This window comes from Cnephaeus nilssonii (genome assembly GCF_951640355.1).
Source record: "Cnephaeus nilssonii genome assembly, chromosome: 15".
In the NCBI taxonomy this organism is placed as follows: domain Eukaryota; kingdom Metazoa; phylum Chordata; class Mammalia; order Chiroptera; family Vespertilionidae; genus Cnephaeus; species Cnephaeus nilssonii.
Genome location: NC_137086.1, coordinates 41,325,330 through 41,348,236, shown reverse-complemented (window position 1 = coordinate 41,348,236; position 22,907 = coordinate 41,325,330). Strand labels below are relative to the sequence as shown.

At 41.7% G+C, this 22,907-nt stretch overlaps 1 protein-coding gene across 1 annotated transcript in view; it reads left to right on the top strand.

Annotated features, from left to right (window-relative positions):
• Positions 1-256: 256 nt before the first annotated feature.
• GFPT1 (glutamine--fructose-6-phosphate transaminase 1) overlaps positions 257-22,907 on the top strand; it is a 57,887-nt gene continuing 35,236 nt past the window's right edge. Inside the window, exons 1-3 of the mRNA XM_079792030.1 lie at positions 257-451; positions 19,176-19,283; positions 21,561-21,668. Of these exons, the coding sequence (XP_079648156.1) occupies positions 445-451; positions 19,176-19,283; positions 21,561-21,668 (223 nt within the window). The 5' untranslated portion in view covers positions 257-444. The remainder of the gene's footprint in view (positions 452-19,175; positions 19,284-21,560; positions 21,669-22,907) is intronic.

The window sequence follows — 22,907 nt, the reverse complement described above, 5'->3', positions numbered from 1 at the left end:
CAGCAAGTTTCCTCCTCCCCCGCGGCGCCGTTCCTCCCGCTACTTGCCCCGGGCCGGGCGGCTCCAGGAACCTAAAGCGGATGCGCCGGGAGGCGCTGCCACGTCCTCGCTGCCAGCAGGCCAGCGCCTGCGTGGGCTCGTGGGCGGGGCGGCTCGGGGAGGCGGGATCTGTGCGTGAGCGGCGCGGACGCGGCCCAATGGGACCTGCGGGCGGTGGAGGCGGCGGCGGCGCGGTGCGTGCCGAGGGGCGGGGCCAGGAGGCAGTTGCTGGCGAGTCCCGGAGGCCAAGAAGGGAGTCGTTACCTCGGCTGCCGCATCCTCGAGGGAGTCGTGCGGGTACCTCCTTACCCCCAAGCCCGCTGATAGCCACACAGGCTCTTGTGTGCTCCCGACTTCGCCAGCCGCTCACCACTCGCCTTGCGGTCCGAGCGAGCCTCCGGCATCATGTGCGGTAAGGGGCCGCGGGCGGGGGGCGTGTTGCGGGGCGGTGCTCGGGAGCGGTGCGGTGCGGGCACTGCTGAGGCCTGAGGCGCCGGCGGGAGCGGGAGTGTGGAGGGTGCGAAGGCAGGATGAAGGGCGGGGGGCGTCCCGCGGTGGCCGCGGGTGCCGGGAGCGGAGGCCGGCCTCTGCGGGCTGGAGGGGTGTGGTGGACTGAGGAGGGTACCTGGGAGGGGGCGGGCCCCGGAGGGGATCTGGAGGAGCGAGGGGGGCGGCTTGGCGCGGAGGAGGGAGCCGGGAGCGAAGAGAGATGTTTGTACTGAACCGGGAAAGAAGAGAGGGCTGAAGGAACTGAGGTGTGGGTGGGGGTGACTTCCCAAGAGTCCGCCAGGTGAGCGAGGCAACCTGTGGAACATCAGGTGAGGTTCTCTTGAACTGACCTTGTATTCTTCTAGGACTTACCTTTTAAAAAGTACTTATTTTTAGTTGCTGTCTTTCCGTCAGGCCCAGTAGAGAACAGAACTTGAACTAGAGCTATGACAATGGCATTACACATGGTCTTATTTCCTGCCACCCCTGTCTCAGCAGAAACCATTGCTAATCAATAACTTGGTGAGTGGGGTTACACCTGATCATCTGGTGGAAGAGGCCCGGAAGTGACCATGGCGGTAGATCACACATCATTGGTCACTTGCATGTGCACCCATTCAAAATACCTATGAAAAATAGTGGTCTACCTTTAGTGAATGTTTTACCTGAACAGTTAAAAAAGTTAGGCCTGCCCTAGCTGGTTTGGCTCAGTGGATAGATGGTCCCGGGTTCTATTCTGGTCCAGGGGATAGATGGTTCTGGGTTCTATTCTGGTCCAGGGCACGATCCCCGGCCCGTAAGGGAGTCAACCAGTCGATGTGTCTCTTTCACATCGATGTTTTCTCTCTCTCCCCTGACCCCTTCCACTCTGTAAAAAGCAGTGGAAAAATATTCTTGGGTGAGGATTAACATAAGAATTAAAAAGTTAGGCCATTTTATTTCATGTTTTGAGACTTAGTTGCTTTAGTATTACTACTAAAAGTGTTAGCTAAAAGGAATGGTCTGAATCTGAAATGACTGATCTGCACTAAAATTGGTATTAACTTGGCCATTCATTGTCAGTATAAAGAATTGTATCATTACCTTTCTTATTGAAATTTACAGCTAACCTTACTCCTGACTGGGAAAAACACACAACACTTTTGAAAGGGAGGTATGCTTGTGATGGAATTGAAACTATCTGGGAAACTTATTCTTTGTGGCCTTTTGCAAGAACTGAGCAGGAGGTAACAAGTTCTCATTAGCTTTATTTTTCCTGTATTAAACTTTATGCAACTTTCAGCTTCTGAAAAAGAGGAGCATGTTTAAATTTAGAGTAGTTTAAAAAAACAAACAAAAAAAGAAAACCTTTAAATAGCTTTCTGAAATTATTAGTCGAGCTGACTTTAGCATTAGATATACTTTTGCTCTGTCTAGATCAGTGGTTCTCAACCTGCCTAATGCCGCGACCCTTTAATACAGTTCCTCATGTTGTGGTGACCCCCAACCATAAAATTATTTTCGTTGCTACTTCATAACTGTAATTTTGCTACTGTTATGAATCATAATGTGAATATCTGATATGCAGAATGTCTTAGGTGACCGGTGTGAAAGGGTCGTTCGACCCCCAAAGGGGTTGCAACCCACAGGTTGAGAACCGCTGGTCTAGATAGTAGAGTGGTTTGCAAGAACACATAATTTAATTTGGAGCAGTGACGTAGTAAACTGGTTAATCCCCAGTGTGCTTCATTTGGTAATTAACTGTTCCTGAATGATGAGGTGTGCACCTAGTTAAGTACCTGGCTATCTGGTTGTAGATAATTTCTTCATGTTGTTCCAGGGCAGTGGTCGGCAAACTCATTAGTCAACAGAGCCAAATATCAACAGTACAACGATTGAAATTTCTTTTGAGAGCCAAATTTTTTAAACTTAAACTTCTTCTAACGCCACTTCTTCAAAATAGACTCGCCCAGGCCGTGGTATTTTGTGAAAGAGCCACACTCAAGGGGCCAAAGAGCTGCATGTGGCTCGCGAGCCGCAGTTTGCCGACTACGGTTCCAGGGGAAAGGAAGCCAAAGTATCCTATCTAATAGAGAGGGATTATGCTAATTGACCATCACACCCTCACAAAGATGGTGGCGCCCACAACCAATAAGGAGTGAATATGCTAATTGACTGCCACACCCTCGAAGATGGCAGCGCCCACAGCCACAAGATGGCAGCGCCCAGTCCCCTCAGCCCCGCCAAGGCGGCAGGTGTGCAGCACGCACGTGGCACGGTTGGGCCCACCCCCAGGCGAGTCCAGCTGCTCTGTGCGCCTGCCTCCAGAGTTCCCCAGTCCCCTCATCCCGCCAGCCACCCAGGGCCGGCCCGAGGTGCAGGCAAGCCTCGGATGGCGGCTGCCCAGCTGCCCAGGGCTGGCCCGAGGTGCAGGCAAATTTCAGATGGCGGCTGCCCAGCTGCCCAGAGCCGGTCCGAGGCACAGGCAAATCTCAGATGGCGGCTGCCCAGCCGCCCAGGGTCGTCCGAGGCTCAGGTAACCAGGGCCGGCCGAGGCTTGTGTTGCCGGCAGTAGCAGCAGCAGAGGTGTGATGGGGGCGTCACCTTCCCCTGATCACCGGGTCGCCTTCGGCTCCTGAGGGCTCCCAGAATGTGAGAGGGGGCAGGCCAGGCTGAGGGACTGAATTTTCATGCACCAGGCCCCTAGTGTACTATAAAAGAAAAAAACTGATCTGGTTCAGAAAAGGTGCAGATTAGAGTGAGGCTTTAAGGTGGAGACTAGATATCACATTTCACTTAGCCAACATCCCATTCCAGAGTTTTATTGCTGAGGAAACAGGTTATAAAGAATAAACAACTAGTATTTGAGTTATTTTTGAGGTCCTTCTTTTAACCCTCTCCAGACCACGGTTTTGCATGATCTGGAATAAGGTCTAGAATTTATTCCCTTTAATTTAATTATGAAGGTTAACTATTAGGACAAAAGTTTGTCTTTATTTTCCTCCCACATCTTAATCATTGAAGTAAATTTTTTAGACAGATAGAGTGGGGAATGAGATCAGGTGGGAAAATGTAGATTTACCGTCGATTTCCTGCTGCCTATTCATATTTTTCTAAAAGATTATTTTATTTCAACATTGCATAATATTGAAGCAGAGGAATGAAGGCTATAATCCTGTGGTATGCTTAAGGAAAAAAAAAAGTTTCCATGGTCAAGTAAATTTGGGGAGCAACAGATTAAACTATGTTGAACTGTCTTTTTTTTAAATTTAAATTGGAGGACTTCTTGGAAACTTTAATGTGCTAAGAGTTATGAATTTCCCAGAGAAGAATAGCATGTTTATGTCCCAAATTTATTTTATCTTCCTCTTATTCTTGGTTCTTTGGAATACACTTTGTTCTTTTTTATTTATTTCTTTTAACCTTTGGCTTTGGTGAGAGATTGTCAACTTGCTGAAGCTACCCACATCTTTTAACAGTTTTTGCTGTTGTATTTTTGGTGTATGTAAATAGACTTTTTGTAAATGAGGTAATATTTAAAAGCAGTAAGGCAGCTGCAATTTAAAAGTATACTGAAATGAATCCTTAAAAAGTTTTTTTGTAATTATACTGTCTAATGACTTTGGGGGTAATTGAAGAATGTTGACACTTGCTGCTAGGATGAGTCATAAAACCAGTACTATTAACATATCCTTAGAAATCATACTGGATATAAAGTAATTGTTAAAGAAAATTAATGAATTGCTTACCAAGCATTTCCTCAATTGTGTTCCCTGGAAAGGAAGAAGTTAATAGGTGCTGGTAATGAGCAGTAAAAGGTAGGAAAGAGTTTTATAACACACCAGTTTGGGACATTCTGCTTTTGGAGATTTGCACTTAGCAAGATTAAAGGATCTAAGAAGATCTACAAATAAACCTGTTAACTTATAACCAGTATTTCTTAAACCTTTAATTATGCAACCTTTCTTTCACTTCATCCCTATTTAACATCTGCAAAATAGTGTTCTCTTTTTGTGGTCTTGGAATTTTTTACTACATTTCAGGTACCTTGAAAGTATTAGATATTTGAAATGATGGCTTTATATTTGGCACTCTGCCATTTGGAGAGAAGACTATAAAACAAGGAAATTGCCTTTAAGGAATTGCTGTTTGATTTGAGGAAACAACGAATACACATGCAACAGGTGTAGGTTATAATACACAGTCCCTGTTCATTGCCATGTTACAAACCCTGAGTGGCATGAATAGAAATTGAGAAACTGGTTAGGCCAGGAACATTCTAGATGATTAGGCAGGACTTTTATGTTGAGGAATAGTGCCAGCTGGTAGAGAACTAGTACAAGATATTGATGGCATGTGTTACCCAACAAGCAATGGAATCAGAAATAAATTGAGAACTGCCAGCGGGTTTGAAAGAAGAAATAGAAGTGCCAGGAAAAGAGGCCAAAGACCTGTGGTTAAAGGCAAAAGAGTTCCAAAGTGGTATGTATTGCCATGGACAGAATCTGCAAATGTAGAAGAAGGTCATCCATGTTTAATACTGCAGAGAGAAGTTAATTGCATTGGGCTATAATAAAATCATTAGAGGTGTTACATATATGAAGGCAGAAGTTTGTGTTGAGGAGGAGGGCAAGTATACCAACAAAGGAAGGGAGTGTTGTGGAACTGAGATTTCTGATAGAGTTGAAAAGTTGAGTTCTAGAGCTGTGGTCCTTGATTTATGAGCTGTGAACTTATTATGGGTCATTCATTGATCAATTCATATTCTAAGCATTATCTATAATTTGAATAAAAGTTAGATAATAAAAATTCAACCCACTATTGTATAGGATCCTCAAAATATTTTGATGTTAACAAAAAGTTCTGTATTTAGCCCAGCCAGTGTGGCCCAGTGGTTGAGCGCTGACCTATAAACCAGGAGGTCACGGTTCGATTCCCAGTCAGGGTACATGCCTGGCTTGAGGGCTTGATCCCCAGTGTGTGGTGTGCAGGTGGCAGCAGATCAATGCTTCTCTCTAATCATTGATGTTTCAATCTCTCTCTCCCTTCCTCTCTAAAATAAAAATATATATATATATTTTTAAAGTTCTGTATTTACAAAGTTGAAGCATCACTTATGTGAGGACACATAGACCCAGGAAAAAACCACAGAACTGAAAATTGACCTCCATAAGTGGAGGGCAGGGAAAGACTGAAGAAAGATACGGGCCACTCCAATCTGTTAATTTAATAGAGTTTATTAAGGGAAACTTACATCTGAGGCATGTCTTGGGTGATTGTAAGATGAAATGGATCCCTGTGCCACTTGGCAGGCACCAGAGAATTATAGAGGGTAAAAGTGGTGGGGGGATAGTCACAGGTACGAGTATATGAATGCTATCAGGTATGGAAATTACATTGACCAGGACAACAATCTGTTCCAGGACCAACACATAACAGGAGGCAAGGGAGGGGGTGCTGATTTATGTCAGAGTGAACATATTTATGATCAGATAGTCTGTAAGGGGGGATTGCAGAAAGCCGTCTGGGTCCAGCTTGTAGGACAGGCAGCAGTCACCTCACAGAACAGTCTCTCCTCCATACTTATCAACAGTTATGAGCAGGAGAGGCTGGTTCAGATATGTAGAATATGTTTTCTGTTTTGAGCTTATAAGGAAGGATAAGGGTATATCATGTATTATGCTGTTAAGATGAAGATGAAGACTTTGGTTCTATAAAGTGAGAATCTTGAGAAAGAAGCTGGGAAGGGAGAAATGGGAATTTGAGAGTAGTCTAGATTCTAGCCTTTAGAAAAATATCTGGGGGAAAGTTAGACAAACTGAATTAAAAAGATTGGTCAGCTGTTGGAAGGGCCATTTTGCAAGTGAACCTGAAATGCGTGGATGGACCTCACTGTAAGGGTGTCAGGGATACAGGAGCAAAAGCTGGCTTGGAAGGATAATGAAAAACTGGTTTGATATGATCAGAGAGAAGTGGGAGAGATTAAACGTTTGAAGATTTGTGAGCAGGAAGTGCATGATTTTTCTCAGGAAAGATGACATAAGTAGACTGTGAGGGATAGTATAACTAGAGGTGTCAGTGTTTAAATAGTTCTTTGAGTTCCAGATTGTTAAATGTGCAGGAGAGGTGTTATAGAGCTCCTTCTAGTGGCAATATATATTTCCAACAAAGTAGGGGACACTCAAACCAGCATTTGTAAATAGGAAGAATATTTTTAAACAATTAGAAATCACGTAAATAATTGAAATTCCTCATTGTGTCACTCTATATAATTTTTTACTTTGTTTTTAGGAATGTAGAAAATTTTATCTCATAATATTTCATCTTCTAAAGGGGTCTTACCTGTTGAATGTGCCTCCACAATTATAGTAGTATTGACTGTGTTTTATGACATATATTTAGTTGATGTGTATAACTTTAATTGCAGTATTGTTCATAATTTCAAAGAGGTAGGAACATCTCAGTAGGGAAATGGTTAGGTAAAATATGACTATTATGGACTGGTATGCAGCCATCAAGTAGAATTGGGTAGACGTGTTGTACTGACATAGAACGATGTCAACATTTTAATTAAAAAAGTACAGAACAGTATATATAGTGTCATCAAATTTATGTTTTTAAAAAGCCCTTTAAAGCCACATACACTGAGTGGCCAGATTATTATGACCATCTGACGTTTGTAGGCAAATTAGCTGTACACTGCATCGTATGGGATATGGAAGCTGAAGGCCTGTTCGAACACCTTTGCTGTCTGCAGTTACCAAGATAAAACGTCTCCAATTCGCACAGGAACACAAGGATTGGACAGTCGAGCATTGGAAAAAAAGTTATGTGGTCTGATGAATCACATTTCCAGTTGCATCATGCAGATGGCAGAGTGAGAATTTCGCAGAAACAGCATGAAAGCATGCACCCCACATGCATGAGTACAAACCTTCAAGCTGGTGGGGGCAGTGTTATGGTTTGGGGCATGTTTTCCTGGCATGATTTGGGCCCTTTAATTCGTGTGGAACAACATCTGACTAGCACAACATACCTAAGTATCGTTGCTGATCAAGTTCATCCTATCATGTTGATTGCGTATCCCAGTGGAGATGGCTTCTTCCAACAAGACAATGCGCCATGCCACGGTGCTCGTAGTGTGCAGGAGTGGTTTCAAGAACATGAGGGAGACTTTACCTTGCTTAGGTGGCCCCCACAATCACCAGATCTCAATCCAATTGAGCATTTGTGGGACGAAGTTAAAAGAGCCATCAGGCAGCTGGTTCCACAACCATCCAATCTCACAGAACTGGACAGTGCTATTCATTAGGCATGGTGTCAGATTCCTCACATCACCTTTCAACATCTCGTGGAGTCAATGCCAAGAAGAATCGCTGCAGTATTGAAGGCAAAAGGTGGCCCAATGAAGTACTGATGGGAAGGTCATAATAATCTGGCCACTCACTGTATATCTAGGTTCATTTATGTAAAAACATTCATAGCTGAAGGATTGGGACAATGTGTATTGAATTAATGTTCGTTATCTCCCCTTAAGCAAGAGATTTTCACAATTCATTTTGTAGCCTTTGTGTAATTTGAATCCTCTCTAATAATAGACAAATATGCAAATTGACCATACCTCCGACACACCCACAAGCCACACCCACAAGCCACGCCCATCATCCAATCAGAGCGAGTATGCAAATTAACCCAAACCAAAATGGTTACAGCCACAGAGAGCAAGGTTTCCTAGGTAACAGGAAGCCAAGCTTTCTGCCTGCCCTAGCCAGGCCTAAGCCTCCACTCAAGCTACAAAGTTTCAGTTATAGAAGGTAAACAAATTCAAACAGAAATGGCGGCAGAATGGAGCTTGAGAGAGCAGGCCAGGGTTACCGCCGGCAACAGGGGAAGCAAAGCTTTCCGCACACCCTGGCTGGGCCCACCCGCTTAAGGCAACAAAGTTTCAATTATAACCCCAACACAAATGGCTGCCGGCCGGCCTCGGAGGGAGCCCCAGGCTTGGCTCCGCTCCAGGCTACAAAGTTTCAATTGTAGAAGGAAAATAAATTCCAGATATCAGGGCCTCCACTTGGGTCGCCAGGGGGCGTGGCCAGCCTGCAAACCACCACAGGCCCCTCGCTCAGGCCGCCCCACACCCCAAGGGAAACCCTACCTGATCCGGGACGCCCTTCAGGGCAAACCAGCTGGCCCCCACCCCTGTACCAGGCCTCTATCCTATGTAATAAAAGAGTATTATGCAGATTGATCATCACTGCAACACACAATATAGCTGCCCCCATGTGGTCAAAGATCCTGCCCCCATGTGGACACAAGATGGCCACCACAAGATGGCCAGCAGGAGAGGGCAGTTGGGAGGCACCTGGCCTGCAAGGGAGGGCAGTTGAGAGGGACCAAGCCTGCAAGGGAGGGCAGTTGGAGGTGATCAACCCTGCAGGAGAGGGTAGTTAGGGGTGACCAGGCTGGCAGAGGAGGAAAGTTGGGGGCAAACAGGCTGGCAGCAGAGTGGTTTAGGGGGTGATCAGGCTGGCAGGCAGAAGCGGTTAGGGGCAATCAGGAAGGCAGGCAGGCAAGCAGTTGGGATCCAGCAGTCCTGGATTGTGAGAGGGATGTCCGACTGCCCGTTTAGGCCCGATCCCACCGGTGGGATCGGGCCTAAACGGGCAGTCGGACATCCCTCACGGGGTCCCATATTGGAGAGGGTACAGGCTGGGCTGAGGGACAACCCCCCGCCGTGCACGAATTTCGTGCACCGGGCCTCTAGTCTTTAATAATGGTGGTGATTTAATTTGTAAACTTTCATTATAAGAAAAAATATTTTTAATGAAATTAATTGACCCTGGCTGGTATGTCTCAGTGGTTGGAGCATTGGCCCATGCACCGAAGGTTGTGGGTTCGATTTCCAGTCAAGTGTGGGTACCAAGGTTGCAGGTTCGACCCACAGCCGAGGTTGGGGCGCATGTGGGAGGCAACCAATCGATGTATCTCTCTCACATAGATGTTCCCCTCTCTCTTTTTTTCTCTATCACCCCCACCCTCTCTTTCACTCTCTCAGGAAAAAAAAAAAAAATCAATGGGGAAAAAATATCCCTGCGTGAGGATTAACAAAAAAATAAAACAAATAAGTGAAATTTAATTGTTATTGTAGATGGAGTTTGAGAAAGTATAAAATTTAGAGAATCTGAACCAGGCGTCCTCAAACTACGGCCCGTGGGCCACATGCGGGTGTTTTTGCCGTTTTGTTTTTTTACTTCAAAATAAGATATGTGCAGTGTGCATAGGAATTTGTTTGTAGTTTTTTTTTAAACTATAGTCTGGCCCTCCAAAAGTCTGAGGGACAGTGAACTGGTCCCCTGTTTAAAAAGTTTGAGGACCCCTGATCTGAACACTTAACACTGATGAGTTCTGTTTAGGGTCTCAAAATACTGAAGTTGCTAAGTGAAAAAATATGTAGAAGTAAAATTTCTTATTCATAAGGACATAAATTCAACCAGGCATAGGAACTTCAATAATTTGATTAGTTAGCTAAATTGTATTCAGTTTTCATTTTAATAAGGCTTAGAAATCTTTACTTACAATTAAGTTGCTTTTAACCAGGTGTGTCAAATCTAAGATCCAGATTGTTAAGCAAAGTGCTCCTAAGTGCTTTGAATTTAAGTTGCCTTTTTCTGAGAATGATACCTGGAGGTACAAGCATCTATTGGTTTGGGAATAGGAAATCTGTGCTCCCTACAACTACTTTGTGTGGGTTGGGAGCAATTACTGAAGAGTGGTGGCGAGTATTTTTAGGATTTTGTAGTTACCCTAAGCAGAACTTTTTATTGGGAGGTTTGATAAGACAAGTTGAAGACCTGGAAATGGGATCAATCTAGTGATTTCTACTCTAAAAAGCACTGTTTTGAGTTAAGAATACCTCCCTTGTAAACATGCCCTTGCATGCCTGATAGGCTGGTTATATGCCATTATATTTTTCCAGCTACCCCAAGATTACGATAACTCACTAATCCCAACTGGTGGACTATCGTTAGGCCACTGGTTCTGTCAAGGAGCTGGTGTATAAAATTGGCAGATTCAATCCCTTTATCTTTAATATTCCTAACCAGGGATGAGTTAGGTTAATTCCCTTTCTCCCTTCTCCCATCTCTATTACTTTGATCTTAGAAAATTTCTTTATGTGTGTCATCCTTTTCTGCCAGGTCCTGTCCAGTTATTAAGGAGAAATATTGCTCCTACTTCTTCTTCCTTCACTTCTCCTCTTTTTCTTTTCTTTGTCCCAATAGTGAACCAAAAAAAAAAAAAAAATGACAGTTATGATGATTGGTAATAGTAGTGCTTCCTGTTTCAAGAGGCAGGTTTTGAATTGGAATCTTGACATATGGTATTTAATGTAAGATGCCACTGATTGGGAAATGAACCATTATTGTATGGACTACAAATAATGAAAATATGAATGTCTTAAAATCAATGCTGTCAACAATAACTAAAGCCCTAGAAAGTATTTTTAGGTGCTTTCAGAATATTATAGGCTAAGTGACTGTCTGTCTTTACCTTAAACCAGTGATGAATCTTAGCATCACTAATAGGGGATCACAGACAATATAAAGTACACTAGAGGCCCCTTGCACGAAGATTTGTGCAATAGGCCTTCCTTCCCCTGGCTGCCGGCACCGTTTTTCCTCTGGCACCTGGGATCCAGGCCTTCGCTCCGGCCGCCGCCTTCCATCTTCGCTCCGGCTGGAGTGCCGCTCCTGTAGCTCCCCCCGCCCCCCGCCATCCCCCTCATAGCAGGCGTCCTGCCCCACCCGGCCACTCTGCACCTGCATGCGTGCTGCCCAGAGGCCTGGAGTGGCTGGGGGGCGGGGCCGCCTTCACCTTGTTGGATAATTTGCATACTCACCCCTGATTGGCTGGTGGACGTCACAAAGTGATGGTCATTTTGCATATTTCTTTTATTAGTGTAGATATCTGTGAGTAATTCTTTCCCCACATTTTTAACTAAGTCAATCAAGCCTTTAGCTCTGTCTTCCAGTTTATAGGAAATACAAGGAATAGAGGAACTGGTTACACCACACTATGTAGAAACAAGTAGACACAGTCAGAATGTAAGACATGCAACAAGAAAATTGGCCCCAGCTGGTCAGAAGTCAACATTTTGGGGAAAACAGGGCAGTAGGGGAAACCATTCTGGATTCAAAGAGACTTATGAGACTCTAGGGGCCCAGTGCACGACATTTGTGCACTGCGGCGGGGGTCCCTCAGCCCAGCCTGCGCCCTCTCGCAGTCTGGGACCCCTCGCTCCTTACCGCCCGCCTACAGCGGAGGTGGGAGAGGCTTCTGCTACTGCCGCTGCGCTCACCAGCCGTGAGCTGGCTGAGCAGCGTTCCCCTTGTGGGAGCACACTGACCACCAGGGGGCAGTTCCTGTGTTGAGTGTCTGCCTCCTGGTGGTCAGTGCATGTCATAGTGACTGGTCGTTCAGCCATTTGGTCGATTTGCATATTAGCATTTTGTTATATAATAAAATGTGAAGTTCATACCTTTATTATATTCTAGAAGGAACAAATCAGCTACTAAAGGCATTGTTTGGATAATATGGAAAATTTGAATATGAATATTGTATTAAGTGATATTAAAGCATTATCTTCTTAGGTATAATAATGTGGTTTTGTAGAACAATGTCCTCAAATTTTATATGTTACTTTGCTTTTAATTCTTAATAATGTACAGTAAGTCCTCAATGTCATCGATGGGTTCTTGGAAACTGACTTCAAATGAAACAATGGATAACTAAACCAATTTCTCCATAGGCTAATTGATATAAATAAGAGTTAATTTCCTACAATATAATTCTGGTGACAAAAACATCACCAAACTTCTGAATAAAGACCCAAAATACTTATAATAATTTTAAATTTGAAATAAATGTGAGCTATACATACATTTAAGAAAGATGAATAAAAACAAGTAAGATAATTATTTTCTAACCCACTTACTCCATTTCAGGGTCATGGGTGGCTGGAGCCTATACCCGCAGCTCATATCCACAGCTCAGGGACCCCATACTAGACAGAATGCCCTTCTATCATAGGGCACACTCATAACCACACTCACACTGGGACAGTTTAGACATACCAATTCACCTCACATGCATATCTTTTATAGTACCTAGAGAAAATCCATGCAGACGTGGGGAAAATGTGCAAACTCCACATGACAGTGGCCCCACTAGAAATTGATTTTTCCCTCTTTATGTTTATTGTTGACATTACAGACGTCCCCATTTCCCAACCCCTCTTGATTTTTTCCCCCTGATCACTGTTATAACGAAAGGATGTTTAACTAAATGACGATATTTCGTATTTGAGGACCTGCTTTATTCTGAAAATAATAAGGCCCTTCACCAGGTTTTCAGTTTTAATTTGGTAGATACAGTACACGGAATAAAATCATGTAAATGCTGTAATAAAGAAATGAGGCCAGAAGAGAAGTGTATTCTGTTAGAGGTATTAAAAGATATCAAAATTGGTCCCTCCTATCCTCATTCTGCCATCTCTCTGTGCTGCCATAATGGTGCATGTGAATGTCCTGGCTGGTGCTCTCAAGAGTATAAAAACACGGGAGAAACCAAGATGGTGGCATAGATAAGCACCTAAACTGCTGCCTTGCACAACAATTTCAAAACTACAACTAAAAGACAGAATGGACATCATCCAGAACCACAGGAAAGCTGGCTGAGTGGAAATTCTGCAACTAAAAGGAAAGAGAAAAGCTCACGGAGAATCAGAGGAGCTGCAAAGGGCTGAGGTATGGAGACACGCGCGCAGAGAAGAAGAGTGTCTGAGTGCCTGGCTGACTTTCTCTGGCGGGAGGGAGAAGGAAGCTCCCGACTGCATTGAACCCCAGTTCCGACTGCACTGAACCCCAGTTCTGGGCAAAACCCTGTGGACCCAGGCTCATACGGGGGGAGTCTGGACTGTCAGGTAGAGAGAAAGGCACACGGAGACTCGGAGACTCGGGGGAGCTGCGGCGGGCAGGGGTCTGGAGGCGCGCGCGCAGAGAAGACTGAATGCGGAGGTTGCTGCTGGCTTTCCCTAGCGGAAGGGAGTCAGAAGCTCCTGACTGCACTGAACCCCAGTTCTGAATGCACTGAACCCCAGTTCTGGGCGAGCCGCTGGGGACCCATGCTCTTACGGGGGGAATCTGGACTGTCAGGCGGAAACTCAGGGGAGCCGCAAAAGACAGAGGTCTGGAGGCGCGCGCGCAAGTGCGCGGAGAGAGGACTAACTGCTGACTGTGCCGCTGGCTGGAGGGAACCGGAAGCTCCCGACTGCTCTGAACTCCAGTGCTGGGCGAGAATCTGGGAATCCAGATTCATTGGGGGAGAAACGGGACTGTCTGGCAGCGGGCGAAACTTGAGGGAAGCTTTCTCTCAGAGGTCCTTGCAGCGATTACCGAGGGACACTGAGACCCAGGGTCCTCGGGCAGGGCTGACAGGAAGCCAAGACTGTCTGCTCAGCCCTGAGACTCTGCCCCATCCAAGCTGAGCACAGAGGCTTTTGCAATTTTGCAAGCCTGGTCCCATAAGGCTGTCTCCAGCACAGAAGGTCTCCCGGCGTAGACACAGCTGATACTCACAACCAATTGGCCTGGAGGTCAATTCCTCCCAGTGATACCAACAACAATCAAGACTTAACTACAACAAGGCTGTACACACAGTCCACAAAGGGGTGCACAAAGAGTGTCCACCTCAGGTAACTGGGGAGGCCGACCCACTGGGCCATATAGAACACCTAGCACACAAAGCTACCCTACCAACTCAGGGAAGCAGCGAAAATGCAGAGACAAAGAAACAGATCACGAAAGAAATGGAGGAAAACAAACTACTGGATATAGAATTCAAAACCACGGTTATAAGTTTTTTCAAGAATTTCCTAGAAAAGGCCAATAAATTTAGCGAGACCCTCAAGGATATGCGACAGACCCTTGAGGATATGGAAAAGGACCAACTAGAAATTAAACATACACTGACTGAAATAAAAAATATTATACAGACACCCAACAGCAGACTAGAGGAACGCAAGAATCAAGTCAAAGATTTGAAATACAAAGAAGCAAAAAACACTCAACTGGAAAAGCAAAAAGAAAATCCAAAAATTTGAAGATAGTGTAAGAAGCCTCTGGGACAACTTCAAGCATACCAACATCAGAATTATGGGGGTGCCAGAAGAAGAGAGAGAGCAAGATACTGAAAACCTATTTGAAGAAATAATGACTGAAAACTTCCCCCATCTGGTGAAAGAAATAGACTTACAAGTCCAGGAAGCGCACAGAACCCCAAACAAAAGGAATCCAAAGAGGACCACACCAAGACACAACATAATTAAAATGCCAAGAGCAAAAGACAAAGAGAGAATCTTAAAAGCAGCAAGAGAAAAACAGTTAATTACCAACAAGGGAGTACCCATACGACTGTCAGCTGATTTCTCAACAGATACTATGCAGGCCAGACGGGAGTGGCAAGAAATAGTCAAAGTGATGAATAGCAAGAACCTACAACTAAGATTACTCTACCCAGCAAAGTTATTATTCAGAATGGAAGGTCAGATAAAGAGCTTCACAGATAAGAAAAAGCTAAAGGAGTTCATCACCACCAAACCAGTATAATATGAAATGCTGAAATGTATTCTTTAGAAGAGGAAGAAGAAAAAAGTAAAGATAAAAATTATGAACAACAAATCAAATATATATCTATCAACAAGTGAACCTAAAAATCAAGTGAATTAAAAATCTGAGGAACAGAATAAACTGGTGAATATAATAGAATCAGGGGCATAGAAAGGGAGTGGGCTGATAATTCTCAGGGGGAAAGGGGTATGGGGGGTGCAGGAAGACACTTGACAAAAATCATACACCTATGGATGAGGACAGTAGGGGGGAGGTAAGGGCAGAGGGTGGGGTGGGAACCAGGTGGAGGGGAGCTATGGGGGGAAAAAGGAGAAACAATAGTAATAATCTGAACAATAAAGATTTCTTAAATTAAAAAAAAAGAGTATAAAAACACTGCTGAAAGGGAGGCAAAGGCCATGTTCTTTATAGGACACTAGAGGTCCGATGCACGAAATTCGTGCAAGGGGTTTGGCCCTCGCAGCCCTGGCTTTGTCTGGAAGGTCATCCGGATGGTCATTCTGCTGTTCAGTCTAATTAGTGTCCAGTTTCTAACTGATGATGAGGCATGGTTATACTGGCGAAATTGAAATTATTGATGATCACAGAACTAAGAAGTGTTGGGCAGGTTAAACAAGAGTGGAGAAATCAGATTTAATATGCAACTCAAAGATCTAGAAAAATGGCAGAACAACCTTCTCCCACTTGCAATTTGTTGTACTGACAACCTCAATTGGCATCATGGACCATGAAGAAGCAAGATGAAAACACACAGGAGGGAAAATCCTGGGATTCTCTTTCTAGGGGTACAATACATGCATGCAAATAAAATGTCTCAATCAGAATAAAACATGTCAAAATAATCAGGAAAGTCTCTAAAGCAAATCAGAGAAGAATTCTCAGAAATCATCAATATCGAGTTGGAGGACACTGTAAATGTTCTCCAGTGACAGAGGTAGGAAATATGTGGTCCTTATGCTATCACTCCCCAGGTAATAGATATTGCTAATCAATCATGGCTTTCCTTCCTGTTTAGGAAAAGGGGCCATTGAATCCTTTTTAGTGGTGTTCTCTACAGCTAGCCACTACCATTTAATAATTTGTTGGCACCTTTTGTGAAACTATTTTACTTTCTCTTAGTCATACTCATTCATTTAACAGAAGGGGAAGCTGAGGCTGGGTGCTATAGTGGAATGCTTTGGAGACACAAATGAGTTAAAAGAATTCTCAGGGTTTCTTCAACAAAAGGGTACTTTTTTGTGCAAGAGTACTTGTTTGTGAACTAACAAATGTTGAGTGAATTTTAATTAGTTTATCAGACAGTCACAAGTTTGTAAGTTTGTTTGGAGATGGGTATTGGTTTAAAAGATTCTTTTTTTATGACATTGTACTCAAGAACTCAAGAGTCACATAATGAGCCAATGTAACTCAATGCAATATCTGAATTGATATTAAAATTAATATTAAATTTGAGTGCTATTAAGTTACATGTCTTGAAAACAGTGAATTTAATATATCCGATTTACTCTGATTTAAAAAAAATGTATTCTGTCTATAACTTGTCTTAAAAACAGTTGGTTTTGTGTCATTCGTATTTAAAATTTTTTAATTGGTGTTTGGATATTATATTCAGTGTTTAATTTTTCATATGTATTATTTTACCATCATAATTACATACTTTAAAGAGATGATTTAGTAGTGAATTTTTCTGGTTTTGCTGAATGATTGAGATTTGGCAACTCTTCCTCTTCAAGTCTGTCCAGACTGCCTCAGCCTGCAAACAAGTCCTGACAGTGTAATATGTTTTATTAGTTAATGACCTTCAAATGAGCTAGGTTGTATCCTCCTTTAGCAAATCTGTCACTGGTTTGATTGTTTAGCTGAAGCTAGTCACAGTGGTGGGGAGTAGACTAGTTGAGAATAAGTGTTCTTTTGCATATATATATTAAAGTAATATTTTGGGAAAAGATTTATATTCTATGTGTTGTCCTTCAGTGATCGAATAAAAATACTTATTTGGGACTGATAGTTTTCTGCATTTAATCTTCATCATCGGTCAGTGACCCATAGGGGGAATAAGTATAAAACACATAAAAGTTTGATTTACAGTTGGTAATTGGTTTAGTTTGTTCATATCATAGCCACTTTATGAAGGAACAGCGGTAACAATAAAAACTCCAGATCTCATGCAAGGTTGTGGTTGCAAAAATAAGATGCTTGTATAACATATGATAACTTTAAAAAATCTTATCAATTGTAAGGTTTTTTTTTTTTTTTTAACATGAATGAAATATAGAATTTTTATAAGTTCTTGGCCTTATACTTCCATTTTTGGGAAAAGTTTAAACAGTTGTTTCAGGTTATTTTGGATTTAGTTTTAAAATGTGGATTTCTTGCCTGGCCAGTGTGGGTTAGTGGTTGAGTGTCGTCCAGTGCACCAGTTCGATTCTGGTCAGGGCACATGCCCAGGTTGCAGAGCTCCATCCCCAGCAGAGGACTTGCCAGAGGCAGCTGTTCTATATTTCTATCTTTTTCTCCCTCTCCCTTTCCCTCTCTCTAAAACATAATAATAATAAATCAATAAAAACATATTTAAAAAGAAATAAAATGTGGATTTCCTTTTTTTTAAGGGCATGATAGTTTGTTTGAAAAAATTATACTGATCATGATGCTCGGCAAACCAGTATTATGGCTTCTTTGTTGGATATTAACAATTCAGTATTTTTGGATACTGAAATGCTTCAATAGGACCAAGCTATTTAGAGAAATAAAGAGATCTTTTCAAATGGAAATAAAGACTAGTTGTTTTAGAATTTTACTTCACTGAGTTGATTTTATCTCCTTATGATTCAGTGACACTATAGTGTAATATAAGAAAAAGGAAATTATTTTATAAAAAAGCAATTTGAGCTTATAATTTCCTCATATTTTGGTCTTCAGTACTCTCTCCATCTTGACCAAAGCACAATCATGGGAGGCCTCAGATAATTTCCATACTGCTATTCCTAAAACGTGGATTTTTTTGCCTGTGTTCTGTTTACTACTTCATTGTTTGCTTTGCTCAGTTCATATGTACTAGTTCTTTTATTTCTAGTTTTGCTTTTCCAAATTATTGCTTTTTTCCCCTCTATGAATTCTTAAAAGTTGTTAACATTGCAGTTATTTGTTGTTAGCTAGTAACTGGTGAATAAGTGATTCAAGCTATTTTCTTTTAACATGATTATATATATATTTTAATATTTCCTCATATTATTAGAATATTTAGGTAATATTTTTCACATAATTTGATATTTATAAACTACTTATTCCTAAATGTTATTGATAACATGATTATTGAAAGTAAGAAAAATTATTTCATCTGTATAGTTTTATAAGATCCATATGTAGCTTAAAATACTCCAGGAAATGCTTTTCTTTAAACATAATACTCAGTATTTAGCAAAGTTGTTGATTGGTTAGTTTTTTAAAATTAAATTTTACTTAACAAAATGGCAGTAATGGCAGACCACCTTATGAGCTGCTTTGAAAAAAAAAAAGACATTTATTTATTTATTTAAAAAATATATTTATTGACTTTAGAGAGGAAGGGAGAGAGAGAGAGATAGAAACATCCGTGATGAGAGAATCATTGCTCGGCTGGCTCCTGCATGCTCTCGACTGGGGTTGGAGCCCGCAACCTGGGCATGTGCCCTGATCAGGAATTGAACTGTGACCTCTTGGTCCATAGATCGATGCTCAACCACTAAGTCACCCAGCTGGGCAAAAATGAGCATTTATTTTGACATATTTGCTTTAGTCTTTTACAAATGAGAAACCCCCCTTTGAAAAAGTTTCACTGCCTTTAGACAATTTTGAAGTGAGGATTTATTTCTCTTTTAAAGATGGACTCTAACTTCACATTTTTGCACATCTTAGGCATACTTATGCAAATGAAAATTATGTCATAATTATGTTAATTTTTAATCTTTAGACAGAATTTTTTATTAAGTATTTGTTTATTTGCAGGAATATTTGCTTACTTAAACTACCATGTCCCTCGCACAAGACGAGAAATCTTGGAGACCCTAATCAAAGGCCTTCAGAGACTGGAGTACAGAGGATACGATTCTGCTGGTATTTCCTTTAAAAATAAATACGAGTTTTGCATGATTACTGAATGTAAATGGAAAAATGTTTGTTTTAGGTGACTAGATTCTGTAGTAATGTTTGCTTTATTTTGGGCAAATCTAAAATCTGAACAATTGTTGTCTTTTATCATACTTAAAGGGTTCATGTAATTTCAATAGTATTATCATTTATGTAGAGTATTGCTTCTTACAGGTATCTTTTGTTAAGAATGTTACTGTAAAAACAAATCATCTGGGGTAGTTTCATGGTAGAACGAAGATCTTGAAGGACTTATTTCATAAATTATCTTTTTTCTTTTCTATAAATTTAATTTGATTTTCTCCAGGTATTCCAGACTTTTGGTATGTAAACTTCTTGAGAGTCTTCTTCCCTAAATAAATAACAAAGCAAATAAAAATAACTTTCTGTCAACTTTATGTTCTACTTTAGCGTCTTCCCTTAACTGTATTGGGGGTCTCCAAGACCACCCTCAGATTTGATGATTTCCTGGAAGGATTCAGCATATAGTTGTACTCATGGCTATGATTTATTACAACAAAGGAATACAAAGCAAAGTCAGCAAAGAGTTAAGGCACATGGGTGAAGTCTGGAGGAAATCTGGTACAAGTTTCTAAGGGTTTTCTCCCAGTGGAGTCTTGCTAGGTACTCTTAATTCCCCCAGAAAATTGTGACAGTTTGTGTGAAATGTCTACCAGGGAAGCTCATTGGCACCTGAGTGCCCAAGGTTTTTATTGGGGGCTGGTCATGTAGACACCCTCTGTCTAATATGTACCAAAATTACAGACTCCTAGAAGAGAAGCAGTTGTTCAGCATAAGCCACATGGTGTACTGACCGTTTTGGTGCAGTGAGCTATTTTTCATCAGTTAGAGTGGTGGGAACCCTTGTGAAATCCAAGGCCCAACTTTGCAAGCAGGCATTTCTTAGGATAGCAGTGTCAGGCCTACTCTGTAAACTCTTTTTCTGTACATTTAACATTGCCAGCTGTGATGGGCATTTATCTTTCGCTAGAGGCCCGGTGCATGAAATTCATGCACAGGTAGGGTCCCTAGGCCTGGTCAGTGATCAGGTCTGATCGGGGCCTTCCTTCCCCCAGCTGCTGGCTGCCGGCTGGGGCCTTCCTTCATTCTGCGCCACCCCCTGATGGTCAGTGCACATCATAGCAAGTGGTTGAACTCCAGAGGGGACAATTTGCATATTAGCCTTTTATTATATAGGATGACTTTTTCCTCAACTACTTTGTTCTTAAAATTCTCTCCTTCCTTAGCTTCTCTGACAACACATCTCATTGTCTTCCTTAGCTTTGGGGCCTTTTTTTCTTCCACCTATTGCTTTAATATTAATGTTCTTCAAGATCTGTCCTAGGCCCACTTTTCTTCATGGGTGAGCTCTGACTTCACCAGCTTCCTATATGTTGGTGTCTTAAAATACAGATGTTTTCCCCAAGTTGCACAGCCTCCTAGATATTTCTTCCTCAATAAACCAAGATATTAGAACTTTTGTATGTTTATAATTGAACTGAGGATCCAGTTTTCATCCCACTCTCCAATCAATTCTTCTGTATGCCTTTTCTCACCAAGTCCTTTGTTTGAGCCTAGGAGGTATCCCAGACTTCTGCTTTCCCATGTTATATCTAGTAATTTCTGCTCAATATCACCCATATCTATCTTCATCACCACTGTTTAGTTCAGGCCCTCTTTCTTTAGATTTGCTATAGCTATAACTTCTGAGAACTGGTTTCTTCTTTCTGTTTCTCTAGTCTAACTTCTTACACTGTTTCCAAAGAGATTTTTAAAACTTTTTTGCCATGTGATTTCTCTAACTCAAATTACTCTGCTTTTCCAATACCTTCAGAGTAACTTTGTCAGACTCCTTAGGATCTTAAGTAGAATCTCAAGAGAGTCTTGACATTCCCTCTTTATTCCGCTTCCGAGGTGGGTGCCCATCTTCTGTTTTTCTCTACTGTACTCCATTCACAAGCTATAATACTTTTTTATAACCTGAAACCAGACTAAATGTAATTATTTTTTTTCTTTGTCTTCTCAATACACTATTAGAAATTTGTGTAAAGGAACTGGGTTATTTTCATTTTTGTCTGTAGCAGCTGTTCTGTTTCTTGACATGTAATGGATGTTTAGTATATGTTGAATTGGTAAGTAAATTAATTAGATGAAAAATATTTTAATTAAAAATTTTGCCTCACACTGATAATCTAAGAAATAGCCAGTTTTTAAATCTTGCTATTCTGCCTTTTGATGATTTAGGTGTGGGAGTTGATGGAGGCAATGACAAAGATTGGGAAGCAAATGCCTGCAAAATCCAGCTCATTAAGAAGAAGGGGAAAGTAAAAGCACTGGATGAAGAAGTTCACAGTAATGTACTTAGTTTAGTTTTTGTCCCCCTCCCCCTTTGCTTCCTTCTCCCTTATCACATTACCATTCTTCCCATATTTTAGGGCCCATTTAGTGATTCTTAATATTGAAGGGAGGAGAGAAAAGTAGTTTTGTTATTGTCTGTACTAGTTTTAAAATATACCTGAGCTTCAAAAATGATCATATTAATTAGGGAAGGAAATTAGTTAGGTCTACTGCATTTAGAGCAAGATCAGTATTCTAAAATGAAGTAACCACAATTTGTGAGGAAGGGCCTTTCATAGGACAAAAATAAGGAAGACAAGTTTGTTGATGGAATGGGAGATAGTCCTTTTTAAAGTTACTTTTTAAAAATTTATTTTACTTTAAAAAAAAAGTGTTTTTATTTATTTCAGAGAGGAAGGGAGAGAGAGGTAGAAACATCAGTGTTAAGAGAGAATTATGGGTCGGCTGCCCCCTGCACTCCCCACACTGGGGATTGAGCCCGAAACCCAGGCATGTGCCCTTATCGGGAATTGAACCATGACCTCCTGGTTCATATAGGTTGATGCTCAACCACTGACCCATGCCAGCCGGGTGGGAGAGAGTCCTTTTAAAAAATTTTTAAATTAAATTTATTGGGGTGATATTGGTAGACATAGAGGTTGTTTCTACATTTTGCTGCAATGAATCTTGTCATGGCTCCTTGCCAACAGTATTTCTTTCAAGTATATGACCAACAGGGTATAGGCATCTCTTTTATAGACATTGCCAGATTGCTCTCCAAAGTGATTTATTAATTTTGGATAATTAATACCAGTAAGGGAATGGGATAATAAATTATAATGACAGTGAATGAACATATGTAACTTTTGAAATAAGGGCACTGGATCTTTCATTTGAAAGGAGGCCACCGTATCTGGTTCTGCATGTGGGGACCTGGAGAATTACTGGGAACCTAATGTTGAGTGAAAAAAGCAACCTGCAGTATAGGATATATAAGGAGTAGAACCATTTATGATGACATTTGTTATCTCTGGATGTAGGTATTTGAGTCTTTATCATTGCCAGCAAATTTAAATGTTTGAACTATTAAAATAAAAAAGAGAAGGGTGACATCTAAGAAAAGGTATGAAGAGGGCAAGCCTTGTACATGAAGTTGGTGAGAAGACAGAAGATACAAGTAAGAAAATTATTAAGGGGTTACAGCTCAGATAGGTGAAGCCACAGGGAGAGAGTTAACCTTTATAGGAGTTGAAC